This window comes from Periplaneta americana, chromosome 2 (assembly GCF_040183065.1).
Source record: "Periplaneta americana isolate PAMFEO1 chromosome 2, P.americana_PAMFEO1_priV1, whole genome shotgun sequence".
NCBI classification, from domain to species: Eukaryota; Metazoa; Arthropoda; class Insecta; order Blattodea; family Blattidae; genus Periplaneta; species Periplaneta americana.
This window is the reverse complement of record NC_091118.1, coordinates 147109775-147134119: the sequence shown is the minus strand read 5'-3', so window position 1 is coordinate 147134119 and position 24345 is coordinate 147109775. Positions and strand designations below refer to the sequence as shown.

The 24345-nt window shown below is 34.0% G+C and overlaps 1 protein-coding gene across 2 annotated transcripts; it reads right to left on the bottom strand.

Moving 5' to 3' along the window:
• Window positions 1-3027: 3027 nt before the first annotated feature.
• LOC138694675 (uncharacterized) lies at window positions 3028-22678 on the bottom strand. 2 transcript variants are annotated; one of them, XM_069818651.1, is made up of 3 exons: window positions 22529-22678; window positions 16309-17002; window positions 3028-12286 (listed from the first exon to the last, which is right to left on the bottom strand). In XM_069818651.1, the coding sequence occupies exons 2-3, from the start codon at window positions 16976-16978 to the stop codon at window positions 10626-10628; spliced, it is 2331 nt and encodes a 776-aa protein (XP_069674752.1). In that variant the 5' UTR covers window positions 16979-17002; window positions 22529-22678; the 3' UTR covers window positions 3028-10625. The 2 variants fall into 2 exon arrangements, with proteins under 2 accessions (XP_069674752.1, XP_069674753.1); XM_069818652.1 differs by having other exon boundaries at window positions 22497-22662.
• Between the last annotated feature and the right edge of the window lie 1667 nt (window positions 22679-24345).

Below are 24345 nucleotides of genomic sequence, written 5' to 3'. Positions count from 1 at the left end.
GCAAGTTAAGAGGTGCACACTACTAATGATAACACATCAGAAAACGGGTTTTGCGTAATTTATTTTATATTTTTATGCTATACAATAAGTGTATATGGTTCTTACTAATTCTACTTTAGAATCCTGGGAGAATTTCACACGCAGTTTATCTACAAGTTTCAGAAGCTGGGAATAAACGTAATTCTTTCTGCTCCTTGTAACTGAATCATAGCCCTGATCACGTATCATGGTTTGAAATAATATAATTGTTTGTACGTGGACGGTTAATTCAATTCATTCCTAAATATATTAATAAACCATTGGAACGCTATACTTCCTGTGAGAAGAGTCAAAATTGTAGGGCATATCTCGTAGGGTACATCGCGTGGTGAACTCCTTTCCCTATTTCCTGAGAAATTAACTATTTTCCATACCGCAAATTGGGGTAAACTCGGCCGCTGAGGTAAACTTAAAAATAAAAAAGGGGAAGATTTAAACCTTAATTTGACAGACATTGATTTATGAAGTTCATTATTTTTCAATTTTTTTATTATTATTTTGAGTCGCTAATAGTGCTGATATTATGGTTTAAATTTTTATGGAAAGTTTACCGCATTTTACATTACATTTCCACTTTTCACACATAAGCTTTATTTTAACTTACCCTGCCTATGTAATACGTAATTTACATGCACTTACTGTTATTATGACGTAGGTGAGAACAAATGAATACACAACTTTGTTGAAAAAATTGTAACTTCAATTAACTCAGAAAATGTAGGCCTAATTTTATTTTCAGAGCAGAAGCGGTGTAAGTCAAAAATGGGTAATAAGGGTTAAAGTAAACATTCTGTAAAATACAGCGCAAAGTAGCAGTTAATACTGAATTTATTTAAACTATTAGTAGTCAGTGAATAGCACGAAGAATATATTAATTGCTACTTTGCGCTGTATTTTACAGAATTTTCACTTTAAACCTTATTACTTAATTTTGACTTATACCACTTCTGCTCTGAACGTCTCAAATAATCACTGATAATGTAAAATCAACACCAATAACAGTCATGCAAATTATTACAGAAAGGATTGCTTTTTATATTAAATTTAAAAAGGCTCTTTTATTTCTTGAGAACTTAATACGTCTGCCACATGAATCTACACCAACACGTCAGAAATTTATCAACACAGTCTGGATTTATTCAAGAAGTGAATATTTTGTAAAAGGATTATAATACGCCATGAATTCTTGAAAAAATTAACACCATAATCCCTAATTGAATGCAATATAACATTCAACTTTTGAAAAATATAAAGAAAAAACACCAATACAAAAATTATGGCATTACTTGCATTACAAACTGTAGATACATTATCCAAAATCGGAATGGTTACACATTTACACATGATCTCTACAAAACAATAATATACTGTAACAGGTATTTACTTTGTTTTTATTTAAACTCTCCTTCCTGACATATAAGTAGGTAACCGATAACTAATAAATGTTTTATAGAACACAATACGTAGGCTACCTACAGCGTGGATTATAGGTTATGACTGAGTTATGATTTTCTCTTGGTCTTTAGGGAATCTGAAGAATGGCAAATTCGGAGATTTAAACTTGTTGTTACTGCAATTTTCGTCATTGCACACATTGCCTTTATTCCGACGCATGATTAAAACGTTATTATAACATCTCGCATACCTTTAAAGCACGTGCTGGCTCTATCAACCCTAGGACCAGTGCCTTGCCTGCCGCTTGAGCGCTAGTGTCGTGAATGTTGGCAAAAAAAGTGTTGAAGTTGCGCGACTGTATATATTAGACTGTGCTTATACTGTATATTCACTATATTTAATTCAGTCATTTGGGAAACCAAATATGGAAGAAGAAAAAGGGTGATGTTACACACATGATGCATGTGATTTGTGCCACATTTGAAGAGCTATTCAAATAAAGAGAAAAACTGACTGGAAGAGAAACCAGCACTTCCATGATAAGACTTTTTTTTTTAGTGTTGTTCAGTTTTTAAATAGAGTTTCTCAAATAACTCCATTTAATTGTTCTGGTTACATGGCATAACATACAATAAGATTACAACTGTAAACATTTTCCTTCACTGAAGACGTAATTTTAGGAAGATTACTATTGTGAAATAATTTAATTACAGTTGGAATCTTCCTTTGACATTTGTTTTATGGAATGTTCTAGAAATAAATGTAATAAATTTTACTGCCAACAGTTACGAGACACATGTAAAACTACTTCGTAAGTATGTAGATTAAAACATTTACTTCAGAACATCTACATATCAGAAATAACTACAATCTGTCATAAAAAAAAACATAATGTATACAATACCAGCAATTTTTCATAGCTATCAAATGGACAGTCAGATGAATAGAAACTTTCTGTGTTGCAAACTACTAGATTTTCATTCTGAATTGTTACCGCACCTAAATTTTGTATCAGATCAAATAATTTCATTATAACTGCTAAATGTTCAAGAGAAAACGTGAATTTTACATTACATTATCTCTAAAATAATACAGCACTGCATGTAACTGATACAAGTTCTTTAGACATATGCAGTGCAATTGTAGATGAAAACAGGAGAACTGTATGTGCATTTCGTTTTAGTTTCTAACTATGAATATCACTAGCATAGCTGTGAAGTATTATTCTTTTTTCCTAGTTGCCACATGTCTCGTACAGCATGCAATTAAGTGATCACAAATAATAGTAATATACGTTACAAGAGCGGTATGTTGACGTTTTCATGGTCGAGGAAAAGATTGAAAAAGCGAAACGTAGTTGAGCTTTTTTAATTTCCGAGAACATGAAAATAAACATATCGCTCGTGTATCGTACATTATTTTGTGCGAAGATCGTTTATTACATACCTGAAAGACGAATTTCTTATTAGTTGCAATGAAATCTCCATGTTGGTTTCTGTTTAATGACGGCAACTTCGGAAAGCCAAAATATCTATTATTACTATTCTGTGTTTACTATACTCCAGCAGGCCGTGATATACGTCTGTCTTCCCCCCCCCCAGTCTATAAATGCGAACTTAAAACAAACGGTAAGGTTATGTAATGATTTATTTTTCATTTTAATATTTTAACAATATTATTTATATAACATCGGCATCTGGAATCTTGTTGATTTTTTCACGGCTTCCTTAATGTTACTTGTATCAGGAATGCAATAAGTTTCGTGGAGTAGTAGACTTTACTTAATTTTTGCAAATATTTAAAAACAATAATTAACAGTGCAATTTAGGTGAAATTGCAGTGGTAAGTTTCCAATTTATAATCATTACTACGTTAAAAGTCTCTAAAAATAATATGTTAAAAGCCTAAAGCAGTAAAATGAATGTCGCGCTTAAGCGGTAAGAAGAGGGAAATTATTATGTGTGTTACGTTGGGAATACTAAATGTGGTATTTCACACTTACCGCATATTGGTTCTGTGCGGAAAATAAGCAAATACGCACGATCTCGCACAAATAATTTTTACATTGCAAACTATTTATCAACAAACACTATAATCAGAACCTAACGCATTTAATTATTATCTGATAAAGAAAAGAAACAGTATCATTTTAACACATTTCCCAGCAGAATACATCTACAGGCGAAAGTCTGCAGTAAACAGAAGCATTTGATGAAACATTATTACTTCTTTTTCTAAGTATTTCTGCTAACTATTTATAAATAATTTCTCTTTGTTCAACTGCATTCCCCATTCACTTCTGCCAACATTTCTTTCTTTGATCTGTTATTACATTCTTTCCTGCAATGGCATTAACAAATACTAAATCCTCAAAACAATTCTCAATTGCATAAAAGCACTTCTGTAGACCTATTGTTCTCTTTGTCTATGTCACTTACTTCTGAGATATGGAATTTAGTCTCTTTTTCTTACTGAGAGTTTCTGTAACTAATGTAATGACAAATTATATATAACAATTTGAAATGTAGATCTATAGTAAATATGGAACTCCTCTTAATAAAATGTCATTACCTAAACAATCTGTATTAGTACAGTTCCGATTACTGACATTACAATGGCACTTAGCACTTGGTTTTAAGCAATAATGCAAATGAAAGCAGAAACCTCTCTTTAAATTACCTATAAGAGAAGTGGATTCCAGAATTGCTACAGAAGCATCTAAATTCTAATTAAAACTGTATGATTTCATTAAAAAACCTCAAACCTTACTTCTAGAGAGTACTGTTTTCTTTCTATACTTTTCTTAGTTTCATTCGTTGATGTTAAATGAGAACTGTCATTAGCAGAGGCAGCAGACCCATAAAGGCACATGGTCAAGTGCTTCAAAATTGTTTTTAGTTAGTAATTTCAAGGATTATGCGATTAATTTTACAGCAAATGATCTCAGAGACACTATCAATGTTTATCTCACATTAAATGGAGAGAAACTGAAAACCGAATTGCAGGTTTTTTTTTTTATACAATCGTGAAGATTTGCACAGGGCGGCCAGTGCTGTTGCTCTTTTACAATTCTTTATGGAAAATAACACGTCGCGCACTTTCTTGGAATTTGTCATATTGTTGAAAATAATATCACCCAATGACGACAGTCGAAAGTAAGCGTTGTTTTTCAATCCTTAATCGTAGTAAAACATGTTTAAGAAATTCAATGGAAAATGAAAGACTGAATGCTTTAGCTGTGCTCTCTCTGGAGAAGAAAGTGATTCGTCACATTCCTGAATTCAACAAGAAGGTTATTGAAGAATTCGCTACAGCTTGAAAGAGGCGGGTTCATCTTGTATACAAGTATTAAGTTTTCAGGTACGTGTATTAGGATATTTGTGTGTTATTTTCTACTTATACAGTATGTTGCATGGAATTTTCTTTGTTTATGTGTTTTTTTATGACCCAATATTATGTGACCCTCCAATTTCACTCTTCACGAGCCGCCACTGGAGAGATATCACAACCAACACAAAAAGGATAAATCTGATATATAAACATTTATTACAAGGTAAGCCTAGATATGTATTTTACATGTTTTCCTTCAAAGTTTGTATTTGCATGTTTAAATATGTACCATATTTATAGAGTATTTATAAGTTTGTATATAAATACCGTACATATGAATAATACATATTTATAAACGAATTTTATTTGTGTGTGTGTAGTTTAGGCCTATTTTGTCTGTGTCTGCATTTTATCCATTGTGTGACCCTCCTATTATGAAACTGTGGGAGCCGCCACTGATCATTAGAAACCTACCAAAGCTGCATAAACATTTTAAGGAAGAATAATAAGAGTTTGCATATACACAGCAGTTACAGCAAGTGATGCAGTTCTTACAAGACATACACCACAACTCATTATAAAGTTTATGTAGAAAACAGCAATGGTAGCATAAAAGTACATCTTAAAGGTGTTCATATACAGTAAGACTATCACTTAAGTAATACAAGACTCACACACTCACTTATTTTATCACAGTTTAAATTAACAACTCTACTGTTATAACTAGGGATGGGATTTTTAGGTAAATAAATGTTTTTTTTTCTGCACGTAGATTAAGGAAGGCAACCAAGTTTAAAACTCCGATCAAAGAACCACTTTCATAAATATGAAATCTTATTTCACATAAAAACACATATTTAAAAAAAATATGTAAAATAATAATTTTCGGAATTTTCTTTATAAATACATATTTTAATCCTTTTATGGTTTTGCGCTAATTTTTTTTTCAATTCCGAACATTAAGTAAATACCTATTTCTTAAATATGTAAATACAGTTTACTTTTGTTGGGTTTATGAAGGTACATCATCGATAGAAATAATGCAAAATTTGCTAAATGACAGGTCTGTAAAAAGTGACTTAGCGTACATTTCTGCCAACCTGAGTTTTTTATGTGATTCAATAAAAAGATTGATGTAACAACAAACCTCTTGGCAGAAACCATACAAGAAGCATACAATGTCAAAAGAAAAGACTCATTCAGGGGCTCTAAAATGGAAACTTTGAAAAATAAATTCACAAGTGTGTTAGAAAAAAACAACGGGTTTCAAAGAATGTGTAAGATAGCTAAGGTCTTGGAGGGTAAAGAAGCAGCAATTGATTATGATCACGTAAGCGTTAATGATATTCTTCTCTTTAAATACACTAGACTAACTTCATATGATGTGGAAAGGTCTTTCTCCCGATACAAGGCTTTCTTCCGTAACAACCAACACAGATTTCTGATGGAGAATTTGGAGAAAACTTTAATAGTGCACTGTAACTTCCAGGCATATGAAGATTAGTACCTCTGTACTTTTTTTCTCATAAAAACTAGTATTAACAGAAAAACGTTTTATGTTGTTATACATTTTCTTTATTTTTAGCAAATATTTTAAAATGATTTAGCACATAAAAGATAAACTTTTCTCACTTTTTAGCAGCTAAAAATCACATCTCTAGTTATAACTCTTCCTGGTGATCACCATTAGTTTTACCCCAGATCACATATACCTGGGTATAACAGATTGCTCAATCTTATAGGCTTTGACTGCTACTACTTTTATCAATTAGAGGTCTATATAGACACAGTACCGCAACTGTCTTCCCTACCGCTTGCCGACAATGCGGCTCTCTGATTGGTTCACGTGACCTCGCGCGCTTCTCTGGACCCAAAGCTCGCTAGTAGTAGCATAAGAAAACCATTGAATTCAGTTAAATACCAATTTCCTTCTAAGTTTAAAGGCAGTAAAATGCCACAATGTTGTGCATAGGCTAGAGAAAGGTGTACATCTTTATCGGATACCTCAAGAACAGAGAGATGAGGAAAAAAGAAAAATTTGGGTGGCAAGGATAAACCGCGTGTCCATTTAGAAAGTAAATTATCATACTAAGTACGAATTATATAAGATAAAGGTAGCATAAAATGAACAAGCTTACATTGGAGCTCTGTACTGCTGTATACTAATATTTCTATAATTTCAGTAATTGCATGCACAGCTATGAAAATAATACTTTATAATTTCTATCATGGAGGAAGTTGCTGTTACCTCGTCTGACAAATTTCTCTGAAGTTGGGGAAAATTGAACAAAGTTGAATTCTCTGTCTCGTGCAACATCCAGGCGATGACGGTATTCTGATTTTTATCTTTGTCACCTTTATTTTTTTTATTAGCCGCCGATCCATAGAAATGACACTGTACGAAAATTAATAAACTTAATATTTCGTAAGTTTATTATGCTAGAAACTGCAGCCACACAGTCTTTCATACACACGTTACACAGATTTTTAACACAAACACATGGATGAATATTAATAACTAATAATTACATTTTTTGTCATTAAGCCCTATGCGCTTTTCCCTACAAAAGGATCCACTTCCACTGTTCGAAAAACGCACTAACTTAACACTAAGTGATGTAGAACAGTCGAGAGTGACTATCAGACTGAAGCGCTCAGACAAAAAAAAAACTGACGTTTAAAGTCAAAGTAGTACTGGAGAAGAATTTTAGAAAGCTGAAGGACAAAAAAATTCTTTATTTTGAAAGGAAAATTGGCACGTGTAAGATTCTTGCAAATAGGCCTAAAACCTTTGTTACACGTGCACTTAGAATTGGGAGAGAAATAAAACCATAAAAACGAGACATGACGGTCTCAGAAGTTCAGTGAAAAGAAGGAAAAACGGCATACCTTGCCTTTCAACATTTCTGAAAAGTAGAGACTTTCATTCTATATAAAAAAATGAGTTACCCATTTTTAAATTATTGTTTTCGTAACCCGGTAAGTGGGCTGGAAGATACATTCAATGTTTCGTTTTAGAAATTCGGTGTCCATCATTCTTCCACCGTGGCTGTTTGAGGATCACTAGAAGGAAAAAAAACATTACTTGAGCTCTAAAAATTTGTTTCCTTTTAACATCTCCCTTTAGTTACTGCTTACGGAAGGTCAATATTTTTCTTCCCCTTTTATGACTCTGCCTTTCCGAATACTGTATTCAACAAAACTCTTCCCCTTTTACGATCATGTATTCTACGTAGCGAAGAGGAGATTTTCAATGTAAAGTTACAACACATTATTGACCAGTATAACTAAAAACTATCCTCTAAATAAGTCTCCGAACATATTACAGATATTCCTAAATGAAATGAAACAAAATATTATTTTGTTATTAATTAAAAGGGCATGATAAATCGAGTAGTGCAAAGTGTGGTATTAGAAGTGTTGGAATGAGAGAGACAGTTCGAACTTTGAAGTAATTTAGATAATTACTGCAGAATATGATTCTCTGGTGCCTGTAGAATGTAACAATAGTTCGAACTAAGTCATAAACCTTGATATTACACTATTTTATTAAAAACAAGCATCTGAAACTGGTATAAGGACGTAACTCAAGAAAATGAGAAACCATAGGCCTAATAATAAAATTAGATTACTAAACCATCTTTCACTATTGCTACTTCTCGTCACTGAAATTCCCTGCCACCTGAAGCCAAGAGCTGCCGAACTTTATTTTCTTTAAATGGAAATTAGAAAAATATCCTATGATGAGTTGCCAGACCTAACGCGTTGCAAATATTTAATGCAATGTATTCCACTGTATTTATTTTTATTTTTTGTATCTTATTTTTATTGTGTAATCGTGTAAATCGTGTTTATTTATCACTCAACACCAATATATATCCCACTGTGTTGTTTTATATTATTTATTATTATTAGTCTATTTTTTGTTGTGAACACTTTATTCAATAGTCGGTTTCTGCTTTAATTATATGAATCTTACTTACTTGTAATCTAATACTAATATGTATTCCAATGTGTTTATTTTTATTTTTATTGTGAACATTTTTTATTGAATTATCGGCTTCTGTTTCTGTGTGATTATTATTTGATTCTAACAACATTAATATGTATTCCACTATGTTTATTTTTATTTTATGAGGTAAATTTTTATGTAACTACCTATTTTGATTTCATTGTGTACCTAAATCGTATCAGTATATAATTACTTAATTCCGATCCAGTTGTTGTTCAACTATGTAAAGAAGTTTCAATCCTGGTTAAGTGTAAGAGAAGGCCTTACAGCCTTAACTCTGCCAGGTTAAATAAAGCCATTATTATTATTATTATTATTATTATTATTATTATTATTATTAAATCGTTAAAAATTGAGTAAAGTGTAATTTCACCTACGAACTATTGTAAAGATTCATTTATGAAAGTATGAGAATTTTAACTAAATTTTTTATTGGTGCATTTTTTTATTAATTTTCTCATAACTGCATTTTTAGCTACGCACTTCTTCCATCAATCTCGACAATAAATGCTAGCCTTACAAACATATTTCAGGCAACGCATTTTACTGAGAGTGACCGAAAATGGCCATGATTATAATAATTTTATATTCGAGTATTTGCTTCAAATAATTTTATTTCAATGTTCTAATTTATTTATCTATAAGTTTGTGTTAGCTTTAAAAACAAATGTAGTAAAATTACTAAAATATTGAGCTTTCATTGGAGAATATTGCAAACAAATATGAAAGTAAAGAGTTCCACTGAAACTGAATAGGCCAGTCACCTATTTCATGTATTCTGTTCGATATTGAATGTAAGTAACTGCCATCAAACAACGTAATATACCTCTTAAAATTCTACTTGTAAAACAAGAGTGTTATGGTCTGCCAGAGTTTCCTAGTTCAAACATATCATGGAATAATACTTGCAGTACGCCTATGTTATATATTTGCTCTCCCGTCTTGCCCAGAGCTGACACACGAATAACATGTATTTGCAATTCTTCTAATTGAGATATTACATTTAAAAGTTCATAGTGTCATGCGTGAGATATTTAGCTACATGTCAGTATATTTACAATTATTATCAGTACCCTAGAATGGAATTTACAGCATAAAAACTGAGAGAGCGCGTCAATTTCCCTATTCCAGCAATGTTAACAGAGCGAGCGCTTGGGTCCATCGTCGACCTTTGCGGTACTCTGTCTATATAGAGCTCTATTATCAATTTCACTATGCTGCCATCTAGCTACTACATGAGAAGCACGTTATAACTCTCTTTTGAATTGCATGGAGCAACTGTACTTCCATCTAGCATTCGTTCTAAATCGACGGTGGCAATCTAGTGGTTGCTCCCTTCCACATGTTACCGATTTTAACATGTGGGATGGCCAATCTCTTATATATGTGACCAGAGGTTTTACCCACGAGACAGGAAAATAGGCTAAAACCTTCTAACAGTAGGTAGGTACCTAATGCTCTTGATTTTACAATCGAGTTATTTTCTCTCTTGCTTCCCAGTATTTAGATATAAGACTTCACAGTGTGTTAAATGATTCATATCCATGTCTTCTTCTTGAGAACATAATACACAATTTGGCGTACACAGGATGCCATGTAAATGTTTACCCAGACATCATGACCTGTAAGGAGTTTGTACATAGCCACAGAAGATTTACATGGTAGGTCAGGAATTAAATCAGGGGAAAATCTGTATTAAAGTGTCATTTATTTCAACATGCAACCATTTACACCCATATAGATTTTTGTGACCTCTTCCCCAAAGAATGTTTACAGTACACTACTACCATCATCAGTACTGCTTGCAGTAATGAATCTCATTGCAAAGTACTGCTTGCAGTAATGAATCTCATTGCAAAGCACTGCGGTGCATACAAACAATACCAGAGACTTTTCCACCTTCAAGGTAACTTTGCACAGCTATTACTGTTTGTCCGCCATTGATCTGCAGCACAGAGGTATTTCCATTTTCTTCAATTGTTACATTGGATTCATCACAATGCTTCTCTGTCAGTTCTGTCGCTAACTCACAGAACTGATCTTTGTTCAAAAATCCATTTGGGGCCAGTCCTGTCTTATTATAGAAGTAATCAATGGCACAATCTTCATTTTCACAAAATCTTTCGTTTTCTTGCTCTTGTGCTGACAGGCAAGCATTTTTGCTGTCATATGCCAATTTGAGCATGAAAAATCCATCTCCGTCTTTAGATGTGAATTTGTTCAGCACTTTATGAAAAAAATGACCGCCAGGACTTCCACATATTCCGTACTTCTTATTAAAATCCTCGATATTCACATCTGGAGAGTACTCGCGCACCATTCTCAACATTTCATCATAGTTGTTTCTTTCTTTATCAACTTCTGCTTTTACAAATTTACATACAAATTTCATGTATCTTAGGAAATCTGGTAGAGACTTGCAATGCTGTAACTCTACAAACTTTGCTTGAATGTTGAATATCTCATCACCAGACAAAGCAGTCTGAGTCTCTTCATTGACACTCTCATGAAAACTACGCATCTGTCGAGGTCCTGGTACTGGCTCTTCAACAGCTCTGTCACTGGCATTAATTCCCGCAGTTATGCGGGTTCTGTCAGAATATTCGACTGGTATATTGTTAATGTTCATTGCTCTTATTTCCGAAATTATAGTTCCAGCTATTTCTCTAATTTTACTGGGCTCACATTCAGTCAGAATCCTGGAGCCCTCAATTACTATGTCCGACCAGTGCTTAACGCCAAATGCCTTGCAGATCTTTTCAACAACTTCGTCTATTTCTTTATTCCAAGATTCCCACAAGTTATAAAGAAGACACCCAACTTTATGCATGTACTTCGTCGTAGTAATGACGCCTTTCAGCAGACTCTTGGTAAGCTTATCAATTTTTGTACATGTCCATTTCCAGAGTGTCAAGAAAGACTGTTGTACAGATGGAGAATTCATTATGGAAGTATTTCCTATGATGAAACCAGTAAGACCTTCACACTGGCTAAGTTCTACAACTCCAGTGAATGTTTCCTCGGTATTACTTGCAAATTCAGAAATTCGGGACATCATTTTCGTCACATTTTCACCTTTTGAAATGCTATTTAACAAAGTCTTTGCTTGATACGTAGAAATAACAGAGCATGTGAAGAAAAGGACAGAAGAAGAGAACTGGAATATATCCAAAGTTGACAATGGTTCATCATCAATTACCTTTACAACAATATTAGCAAGTCCATTAGCTACTCCTAAAGCATTAACAATACAAGACGTAGCTGTTATTGATTTCATTGCGATCTGGCCTGCTAATGACACTGTCTCACCCGCTTGAGCCATTTTAGCAGCAGCTGCAACAGCTCCTCCAGAAGCAATTCCAATAGCGCTTCCTCCAATTCCCAACCAGCAGTTGCGAGATTCTGCGTTGTCAAGCCCGATGCTCTGTTTATGTCTGCTTCTATCCACAAGAGTGTGAATGCTACGTCCAGCAGCATATCCACCACTAGACACTGTTCCTACGGTGGCAGCTGAAATTAAAATGCATTGTTATTTTATTTGCACTTTGTTTAACTGAAACTAGTCAGAATCGATGTGGTAATAATTATGAATTGATATATTTACTGGCAGAGGTTTCACGCCCCCTCAATCCCAGATTTTGAGTGTTGAGTAATTTGTATTTCAGTTTTTAAACTTCATAGCTTTTATGACCATCTTGTGGGGCCATTGAAGTGGGCGAACTAACATCTGAACACTATTCTAGCTATGATCTCTGGTAACTTTATCTCCATATTGCAATCACTAAACATTTCTATCAACAGAAACTTTAAAGCTCATATCCGATCATTTTTTATTGAATAGATGTTAAATTTCACTGCTTGTATACTTTGCGACCTGGTAGAGTGTAAGAGAAGGGCCTGTGGCCTTAATTCTGCCAGTATAAATAAATAAATTAATTAATTAATTAAATAATTAGTGTCTGGTGACAACTGCTAACTTGTACTCCAAATGAAAACATTTATATGTGGCACCTACTTGTTGAAATCCTGGAGAAAGAAAATCAAATTTGGCATTCAAATATGGTACAAATAATAATAGATATAATAATACAACCAATAAAACTTGCAAGCATTAAGCCCACTACTTTATTAAAGTGATTCGGCAGTTGCGAGCGTCGTTAAATAAAACATAAAATTTAACATTTCCATTCCATGTAGGAAGTCGGTGTTCTGATTAAAGTAGAATATTATGTCTCTTGGTGCATGACTGCATCAGATATGCTGCATATCTACAGAAAAAGGACTTTTTAAGAACATAGCACGGGATAAAACGCTGGAGAACAACATCGTAAATCTGGAGGAGTCTATTCTGGCAGTGATTCCAATTAGATTTTCAATCAGATTTTGTCTGTGTCTCTTAGCAATTCGAATGTTTAATAAGTTGTAATTCCGCTAAAAATGAATCTTAACACTTCATTTTATAACATTACAAAACTGTATGCCTGTATTCCAAATTTCCATCGTAACACACTCATAAAAAATGTATCATTTATTTATTTCATCTGCTAACTTACATACCCCGGTAGACGCGAGACAGCATATGCGCATAAGGCAAAACAGAAAAAAAAAATTCAGCTCGTTCTCTCCGTGCTGACCTCACAGTCCTATATGGTGATAATAGAACGAACTGCTACTGTTATAAGCGAAAAGAAGAATTTAAAAGATAATGATGATCAAAAGGATGAAAAAAGACAAGGAAAAGCAGAGGAGAGGATGATGACGAAAAACAACTAGCATGAAACTCATGGCTTGATCAGTGATAAAAAAATTAAAGTGTAAAAGAGGACTATCACACATAAAGCACACAAAATATCACTGTACACTGGGACATCGTGGAGGTCGGACATCTCCACAGCTGCACCCTTTCGTCATGGTAAACGGAGTTACTATAAGTTCAGTGAACTCTTCACCGTGTGTTAGTTTTAAAGCAAATGTACTAAATGGATTAAAGTGTAAAGTTGTGCTAAGTTACTAAATACCGTAAATTTCATTGACGAAAATTCTATTAAGTGTTGCAGTAATGACAGTGAAAAAAACGGAAACCGATGTTGTGGCTATCTGTGAAGTGTTATCGTAATTAGTACACGGAAACAATAAATTATATTTTAAATTAGTTAAAATTATTCTTGGCCAAAAGGAACAAATTATAAAGAGGTGCTGTTTGTTTAGATAATTTGTTTACTACTTAATATAGAGGTTAATGATGCAGACTTTTCTGATCATAAAGCCACTAAAACTGTTATTACTGTAAAAAAAGAATAATGTTAAAACAAATACTCTTACTCATAAAATAATTAGACAAATCAATGATGATAAAATGAATAATTTTAAATTTTCCCTTGCAATGTTGAATGGGATAATTTTTTTAATAATATAAGCAATGATATCTCAAGTATGTTAGATGAATTTTTTTAATAATATAAACAATGATATCCCAAGTGTGTCTGATGAATTTTTTATATTCTTTTATGAAATGTTTGGTATCACTTTCCGTTAACTACAATTAAGTTGTATGATAAAATAATCACTCGCAATTCAAGTAACACATGGTTTACAAATTAATTAAATACAATTAAAATAAAGTCATGGCATTACGATCACTAGCAATTAATAGTGATAACTTAAATCTTAAAAAAGCAATATCGGCATTTAAATCATTATTATAAATCTGAAATTAAGAAAGCTAACCAGAAAGCTAATTTAGAGTTCATAGAAACATGTGCAGCGATTACAGGCAACATGCTGACGTTTGTTTTTAGGGGGACAATGCTATGAAATGGATGGCGGAAATATTGAATTACGATGAATTTCTTATGTACCTACCATCACGATAACCCCATATCGATTTCATGTCCGCATGTCCATTATTTCTATAAAATTTATGGAGACTTTATAATCACTCTGTGTGTATATATATATATATATATATATATAGGTTGTAATGGAAAATTAGGTTTACTTATCAATTAGGTTATTTGAACTATTATTATTAATTCACATTATTGTGCGTAATTAAGTTACCACTGCCACCGGGTGTTTGTCCATTTGCGGTATAAAGAAATACGTGCAATACATACGGTATACAAAAACCAATAAATTCAGTTTCGAATACTGGCAAATTAATAGTTATTTATGATACAAGTTCGTAGAGGTTCTCTTTTTGGCAGGAATATAAAGTTTGTGAAACGGGGCTTCATAAACACAGAGGGTCAAAAAGATAACTTTACGAATATGTATCATACAATGGTATTTCTACGATAGCACATATTTACATTAAATAAATATTTCCAGTTGGAGAGGTTATAAGATCACGATTTCATGGCCGTCTAAACTCAAAATCATTAATAAATGAGTATCAATGGAATTACAGTCTGTTTTATTAATGCTCACGATGGCATGGCCGTCTAAACCGGCAATTAGGAAAAGTTGAATGCTATATTGTATCCTGTCGCAATGGGTACTACATGTAACTTCAGAACATAATAATAAGGGCTAAAATGTAGGTATGAATGTTAAATTTGATATTTATTTGTGCTACGTGTAATATTTAAGTAATGAAAGATCGAAGTAATTCATTAATTTCTTTTTGAATGTAGTTTATACATTGAATATAGTATTTTCTTTAGTAATGCATAAAGTGTTAACTTACTTTTTTACGAACTAGTGTTTTAAAGGGTCACTTTATGTACTGATAACAGTAGCTAAAATACAAATTTACATACTACCGTAGAAAAGACTCATTTATTTTCCTTCCGTGTGGACTGGATGTGTGGCCGCTTACTTGTATTTCTCTTTTTTCTGTCTTAAGTTGCCTTTTGCCAAGTTATGCTGAACAATAAAACTTGATTTAAGTTTTTAAATTCAAGTAATAGGTCAAAGGTAAATGTGAAGATTATGTATTATGTCACAGATTATGTTGTTCTGCTTGCTGACAAGGTCAGACACTGTATCAGATAGTAGTGAGATGATAATAGAAAACCGCTGTGACTGTGATATAGGAAATAGGAACATTCCAAAGACAAGTACAAATAATCTTTAACCATAACAAATTTCATCGTGAGCTCATTGTAATTTGAGTAAGAATATTCACTGTCCATAGATAATTCACTAATCAGTATTTGATCATTAACATGTTTTACGAAGTGACTCCTACATTCAAAAGTGAATTGAAAGAGCTAATTTTACAATTTTTCGAAATGGGCCCCGGATAAGTAAAACCGAAACTCACAATGCAATACGATGAAAAATATATACAAAAATATAATTATTTATATATGTCTATGCATTAACTGTGATAAAATAACTGTCTTATGTAAATTACTGAAATATTATTCACATATAGACTCCTTCATGATATACCTTAGAAAAATGCACATATTACACCTTCGTAATTTTTATGCGTTATATAACAAACATAATATATTATATACAAATAAATACGATATAGTAGCTTCTTCATGTAAACTAATTAATTGTTACCACTAAATACTAACTTGAAGCAATGGGCAAGGGAACTGGAGTAAACAATGCTATAATTCTAACTCCAGCAGCTACCAGTCCCACGATGGTTGCTGCAACATCTAACCCCTGTACGACTTTCATTCCAATCTTCCCAGCTGGAGAGATACTAAAATCGAGTTGTAAAGAGTTGTTGATTTCTGAATAAATGCCATTTCTAGGATAGCACATAACACAATCTGGCAGCCTGTTGTTATCCAAATAATCCTGCCATCCCTTGTATAATCTGGGACAAGAATCAATGAATATGAAACCATCTCTCTTGTTCAGACAGTCAGATTCTGGCATTCGAATCAATGAAACTTTTATATGATCATTACCAACTTTCAGAAAAACATAAATAAAATCTAATTGTATATTCAACTTATCATTGTGCTTCTCTTTCTGTTTTTTGATTAGATCAAAAACTGCATTAATATGCTTTAGCTGTTTCTTTGGGTAACCTGTGAAGTCATTTGACTCATTTGGTTCTTCTGTAGGGAGATCAGAAAAAGCAAAGCCAATGTTTCTCTTCAAATTGATATAATTTGAAGGTTTATATTCCACAAGTTCAGATTTTCTTGAAGATTTAAAAAATTCTTGCTGATCTCTAATTGCTATTTCTTTCCATTTCTTCATTTCAGAGGACTCCTCATTAATAGGCATGCTGAATTTTGATTATGAAACTACCTGTAAAATAAACATTAATATTAGTAACTGTGATTTAGCCATTCCAGGAGAAAGCAGGGTATCTAATAATTAATTTCACTTAATTATGTTAACTTATATCATAGTAATAATAATAATAATAATAATAATAATAATAATAGTAATTTTATTTATTTATTTATTTATTTATTTTTTATTTATTTACTTATATTTACTGTGCTGTACAACAGCCAGTGGCCAATTACAGTTCAGCACAAAGAATATAACAAACACATTAGCAATAATTTACAATAAAAGTACAAAGAAATAATTAAATTAATGGAAATTTATTAAAATGATAATACAAATGAAATAATGGAATCATAAATGAAGAATGGAATCATATAAAATAGTATTACAAAGATATACAAGATTATAATACAACGCAGGGACGGCTTTTGAAGGGGGGCTGGGGAGCTGCAGCACCCCCAGACATTTGTGGCTCTTGTCTCGGTTTATGTTGTGAAATACATTTATTATACAGTCTCTATTTAGCAGCTCGAATTTTTTTAAACATTTCGCTCTAATTGACATGCACGCAATCGTTAGTGAAGTCACTTCCTCCCCTGGTGCTGCAAGAGCGGAACCAGAGACAAGGACTATGGGTGAAGCACTTCCTCCCCTGGAGCTGCCAGTCTCGTCTCGGATGCTTTGCGGGTTAGTTTTACCCCTCCCCCTGCTAGCCCCCTTGCCATGAATCCAGAGTTTCCAGGCGCTGCAAAATTTGCAGCAGTTTGTCAGTAGCGCGCAGTTTTAAATACGCTTTCTTTAATGTTGTGAGTATAACAAGTGCAACAATGTTTAATTCTGTACAATATTTACAGTCTATTCAGTTCAGTACCTTAACAATTCAGGAGAAATGTGAAATTAAGTGCCCATCAGTTGAATCTCATAATGGAAAGAGCCGCTAAACAAAATACAAAGACTCGCATATTTTTTACTCATTTATCCAGTATCCCTACTTTCTTCTCTCGATCTCCACACAGTCTGTATTAGATTAATGTGTTTCAAAGACAATTCCATCAGCTGGGGCAACAATATGGAGTTTTAAAATAAGAACAGTAAATGTTGTTCATGAGAAGGAGCCATTGCTAGAATGTTTTCAAACCATAATGGAATCTGAAACATCTAACAACATCACAATAAATGAGGCAAGCGCCCTGGTGCGTACTCTTAAAGATCCTGTATTCAATTTCTGGCTTAGTTTTTTTCATTTATTGATGTATCATGTAGATATATTATAAAACCAACTACAACATCGCCAGTTAGATATTTCTAAGGTTCAAATCTGCATATAAAAAATTAAATTATGGTTTATTTAACGACACTCTCAACTGCAGGGGTTATATCAGCGTCGCCCGTGTGCCAGAATTTTGTCCCGCAGGATTCTTTTAAATGCCAGTAAATCTACTGACATGAGCCTGTCTCATTTAAACACGCTTAAATGCCATCGACCTGGGCCGGGATCGAACTCGCAATCGACTATGTTACCGAGGCCGACTTTGCATATCAAGCTTTGTTAATGCCATACAGACAGTACGGAACAGTGCACAGTTGAGCAGCGAGATCTGTGAAAATGAAAACCCTAAAAGCGTCGTAAGGCCGAAGGGATTCAGACAAGTGTTGCTGCAGCCAAGGAAGTGTAAGACCTCATTATCACACAAGCTAACACCCGATTCCACTTCATAGATCATCTGATATTATCTTCTCTTCTGTGTCAAGAAAAATTTGAATGCTACAAAAGCTCATGTCCTGAAAATGACCTAAAAGTATGTGTGAAGCTTTTTCCAATGTTCGATAAAGACAAACTAAAAACGGAACTCACTGTGTTGTATCAAAGACAAGAATTCAGAAATATCAGTGACGCAGTCAAGCTCTTGCAGTTTCTTCTGAGAACTTGCAGGCCTCATTTTCAGAAGTTGTGAAACTACTACGCATAGCTATCACCATAACAATGACAACTTCCGAACCAGAACGTTGCTTTTCGTGTTTGAAGAGAGTAAAATCCTATCTTAGAAACACCATGAGAGAAGAGAGACTGACCGCATTAGCTATGTTTTCCATTGTAAAGACTATGTTAAACGACATATCGTATTTTAATAAGAAAATGATTCAAAAGTTTGCAACTTTCAAGATAAGGCGCATGGAACAATCTTTAAATAAGGTAAGTTGCATGGTTTATTTTTGTATGCAGCCCCCCTGAATTCAATACCCACGAGCCGCCACTGATACAACGACAATAATGACATTGAATGGACGGAATAAAATGGATGACTAAACTACATAGCATAATGAGATTAAAAGTAATTGTATTTGAAAATGAAAGGATGGAATCAAGTAAATTAATAAATAACAAAATGATATAAAAGGTAGCGAGAATAATATTAAAATACGTATTTAAACAACAGACATAAATGAAAACTGAAATAAAACTTCAAAGTATATACTACACATTAAATGAATCCAAGTTAGATCCGTGCAAATTAGCATATTTTATACATCTGCACACCGGAGAGAGAGATTTAATAATAATAATAATAATAATAATAATAATAATAACAATAATTTTATTAATATTTCACATTAAACAATATGTCCAAGTTATACACTATTAATAATTTCAAATATATAATTCTAATAACAAATTTTATGTAATACTAATGTTATTTGGTCTCGCTACCTTTATTTTGCCCTATCTTACACTTACGTATTGTTTCTCCATTCTCCTGTAACTTCATCCCTCTTAGCCCCAAATATTTTCCTAAGAATCTTATTCTCAAACACTCTTAATCTCTGTTCCTCTCTCAAAGTGAGAGTCCAAGTTTCACAACCATTCAGAATAACCGGTAATATAACTGTTTTATAAATTCTAACTTTCAGATTTTTGGACAGCAGACTAGATGACAAAAGCTTCTCAACCGAATAATAACTGACATTTCTCATTTTATTCTGCGTTTAATTTCCTCCCAACTGTCATTTATATATGTTACTGTTGCTCCAAGATATTTGAATTTTTCCACCTGTTCGAAAGATAAATCTCCAATTTTTATATTTCCATTTCGTACAATATTCTGGTCACGAGACATAATCATATACTTCGTCTTTCGGGGTTTACTTCCAAACCTATCGCTTTACTTGTTTCAAGTAAAATTTCCGCGTTTTCCCTAATCGTTTGTGGATTTTCTCCTAACATATTCACGTCATCCGAATAGACAAGAAGCTGATGTAACCCGTTCAATTCCAAACCCTGCCTGTTATCCTGAACTTTCCTAATGGCATTTTCTAGAGCGAAGTTAAAAAGTAAAGGTGATAGTGCATCTCCTCGCTTTAGTCCGCAGTAAACTGGAAAAGCATCAGACAGAAGCTGGCCTATACGGGCTCTGCTGTAAGTTTCATTGAAACACATATTAATTAATCGAACTAGTTTCTTGGGAATATCGAATTCAATAAGAATGTTATATAAAACTTCTCTCTTAACCGATTCATATGCCTTTTTTGAAATCTATGAATAACATGTACTGTACCCTTATACTCCCATTTTTTCTCCAATATCTGTCGAATACAAAAAATCTTACTCTTCCTCAACTTCGTCGGAACTTCCTAAAACAGCAAACCTATTTGAAATTTCGACCTGATAATGTTGCTTAGTTTCCTCGTCCTTTCATTTCAGGATATTGAATCTACTAATATTAACTTGTTGCTCTACTCGCTTGGCTACTGATAATCTTTCCCTTAATTCTTCAATTACCAAATAATGGTCAGAATTACAATCTGCCCCCTGAAAGTTCGAATGTCTGCTATACTAGTATGTCTTCGTTTATCTATCAAGATGTGATCTATTTGGTTGTGTGTCAATCCATTTGGAGAAGTCCAAGTATATTTATGTATAACCTTATGGGTAAATGTTGTACTTTTAACAATTAAATTTTTTGATTTCGCAAAGTTGACTAACCTAACTCTATTGTCATTACTAGTTACGTGTAGGCTCTCTTTTCTAATAATCGGTTTTAAAATATCCTCCCGTCCTACTTTAGCGTTGAAATCCCCCAATAAAATTTTTATGTGATGTCTAGATAAAAGGTAAAAGGTAAAGGTATCCCCGTAACATGCCATGAAGGCACTTGGGGGACATGGAGGTAGAGCCCCATGCTTTCCATGACCTCGGCACTAGAATGAGGTGGTGTGGTCGGCACCACGCTCTGGCCGCCTTTTACCCCCAGGAAAGACCCAGTACTCAATTTTATAGGAGGCTGAGTGAACCCCGGGGCTGTTCTGAAAGTTTGGCAACGAGAAAAAATCCTGTCACCACCTGGAATCGAACCCCGGACCTTCCAGTCCGTAGCCAGCTGCTCTACCAACTGAGCTACCCGGCCGCCGTGATATCTAGATAACTGATCAAAAGTGTGTTCCAATTCCTCATAAAAGCTATCCTTTATACTATGACCGTCTTTCTCTTCTGTAGGGGCGTAAGCATTTATAATTATGATATCGCACCATCTACCCTTAAGTACTAAATACGACAACCTGTCACTGATAAATTCGACCTTTTTTACTGCTAATTTTATTCTTTTATGAACAAATAATCCTGTTCCTAATTGGTGATTATTGTTTCCTTCCCCGTAATATACTGTCACTGATAAATTCGACCTTTTCTTACTGTTGATTTTATTCTTTTATGAACAAAGAACCCTGTTCCTAATTGGTGATTATTGTTTCCTTCGCCATAATACAACAAGTAATCTCCTATTTGTGATATGCCATTCCAGTTTAACCTAACCTCTTGTACTCCCACGAAGTCTATTCTATATCTGGCTAGTTTGTTTGTTACTAATGTTACCCCACCTATTCTATAAAGACTAGTTACGTTCCAAGTTCCAAATATCATAACCTTCCTTTCCTGTGGTCGTGCCAGAGAATCAATCCCATTCCGAGGCTTATTGTAAAATTTCGTAACAAGCCGTTTTTTACGGTGATGGGTTGTTAGCCCTTCGCCCAACCCTCAAGCTGGAGGACCACCCCTTATCGGCTGTCCACGACTGCTTATTCAATATATTCACAGCTACCCTCCATATCTGGAGGCCGTCTCCTCTATCCGCAACCTGAGGACGCGCCATGCCGTGGTGATAGGGACTCACAGTACATGGAATAATAATAATAATAATAATAATAATAATAATACTATTTGTTCTCATTGGAATAGTAATTCGTACTTCGAGTCACTGAATGTAGCAAGAAAGGTGACCTTAATGGAAGTATATATCTGTAGTGCCTGGGAAAAGTGACATAAATCAGTTTCCACAAACCTTTTTTTGATGATTTATTGACAACTTACTGTGGTTTATGTCGATTTGATTTTTTTCTGTATGAATTATTATAATGGAATAAATACTTATGTCTCTTTTCCCAGGCACTGAAGATATAGTGCACCGTTCGATCACTACAGATACATTACCAGTACTACAAAAACAATATTTACAATCCTGAAAAATATCAAATATCGGATTTTACTTGCAAGTCCAGATCACAGTGCTTCACAAAAAGGCGTCGAAATCTGTATCGGTACATATACAGACATTATCTCAATACTTCAAGATAGTTGCAATAAAGACTCAAGCTATTTAAAGGAAGCTACAGCTGCTTATCAATCACGTAATGATATCTTTCATTTGATATTTTACTAACGGCCAATGGTGTAACGAGGAGGGGGCAGCTCATATCGGATCCAAGAGATGGAGTGGTTTTGGCAAGGCCCTATTGCAAGTTATCTTGAACCTTACATCCCGTCGAACTGCTCAGTGCGGCATGTACTCATCAACGTAACGGCACGGCAAGAATGCCCCTCCCTCGGGTAACGTGACTCTTTTCAGAAAACGTTGGTTGTTTCACTTTACGGCTCTCTACTGTAAAAGAACTTGGTTCAATATAGACAACATCATCTCACGACACTCCGGTTTTGAGAGGAGAACATAGTTTCGTAGCAGGTGTTAATTAACCTGTAATGAGTAAGTATTTAAATATAATCGGGTGTACTCTCCTCCTCTCTCATCCAGGCTGGGGACTGGCAATGGCGGAGTTACTACAGCTACTTCTATACATTATAAAGGCCTAATGGCTTACACCTACAGCTGATATGTACATATTCTTATAACAATATTTTACAGGCTTATTATTTGAATTTACATTAATTTACAATTATACACAATCCATATCGCTATCATTGCTGCCAGCATCGTCATCGTCATCGTCTTCACGCTTGGTCCAAAATTAATTATTATTTCGTCAATGGCATCATCCATTCGTCCAGCCTTATCTAGATATTGTTCCTCTAGTGCAGTGACGTGTCTGCAGTCCACACTCCAATCCTCTGCTGTCACAATCAAAAAGTCCTTTCATTGTTAGTATTTCTAAATTAGACAAACTAATATCTCCTGTCGTATTGTGTGCTCGAATGTAGTGTTTCACCTTACTTCAGGCCAACTCAATCGCATTAAGGTCGCAGTTGTAAGGAGGTAAATTCATCTGCCCATGGTAGTCTCCCATTGATGTGCCAACTCTATAAACTAACTGGGCTCCATTTTCTGACCCCATATGCACAAAAATGAGTCTCTTCGACGCACTCCCCCACGCTGTTACATCTTCTACTTCACCTTCCTTCTGCCAGCATTTACGAAACGTGATATTGTTGTCAATCCATGTTTCGCCCATGTAAAATATTGTTTTCTTCTCCTGCCTAAATTGCTTCATGGCAACAATGTATTTTGTGCGCCAGTCCACAATATCTGCTCTTTCAATTAGGAACTTTTTCTTGATCTGAAACTTCTTCCACACAAGCCCCATTCTTTTTAAGACATTACGGAGTGAGGAATAACTCCACCGCCATCCAATTTTGTGTTCCAAAACTGGAATTATCTTCTTTCTGAACGAGATGGAATTCTTCGATTGTATCCCGAATGACACGTTGATCGAACTCGTCCACTTCAACTTTACACAAGTCCTAATTCTGGAATGAAATAATATGTTTTGTAGAACTATAATAAAATAATAACTTAACAGTAATTCATTATGTCGCTCACAGTACACACACTATTGTATATAACTATTACAGCAATAATTTCTAAACATTACATACCTATTCTTTCCCAGAGTAGTGTGAGGTTCATACGGTTGTAATTGAATATTCTTCTTAATTCTCTTCATGGAAATAATACTTTTGCCAGAGTATTTAGCCGCTCTCTCATATGCCTCATCAAGAGGTTCCAGCAAACATTTGTTTAATTTTTCCTCCTCGCAGAACTTAATTACATTTGCGATAATTTCTCTTTCTC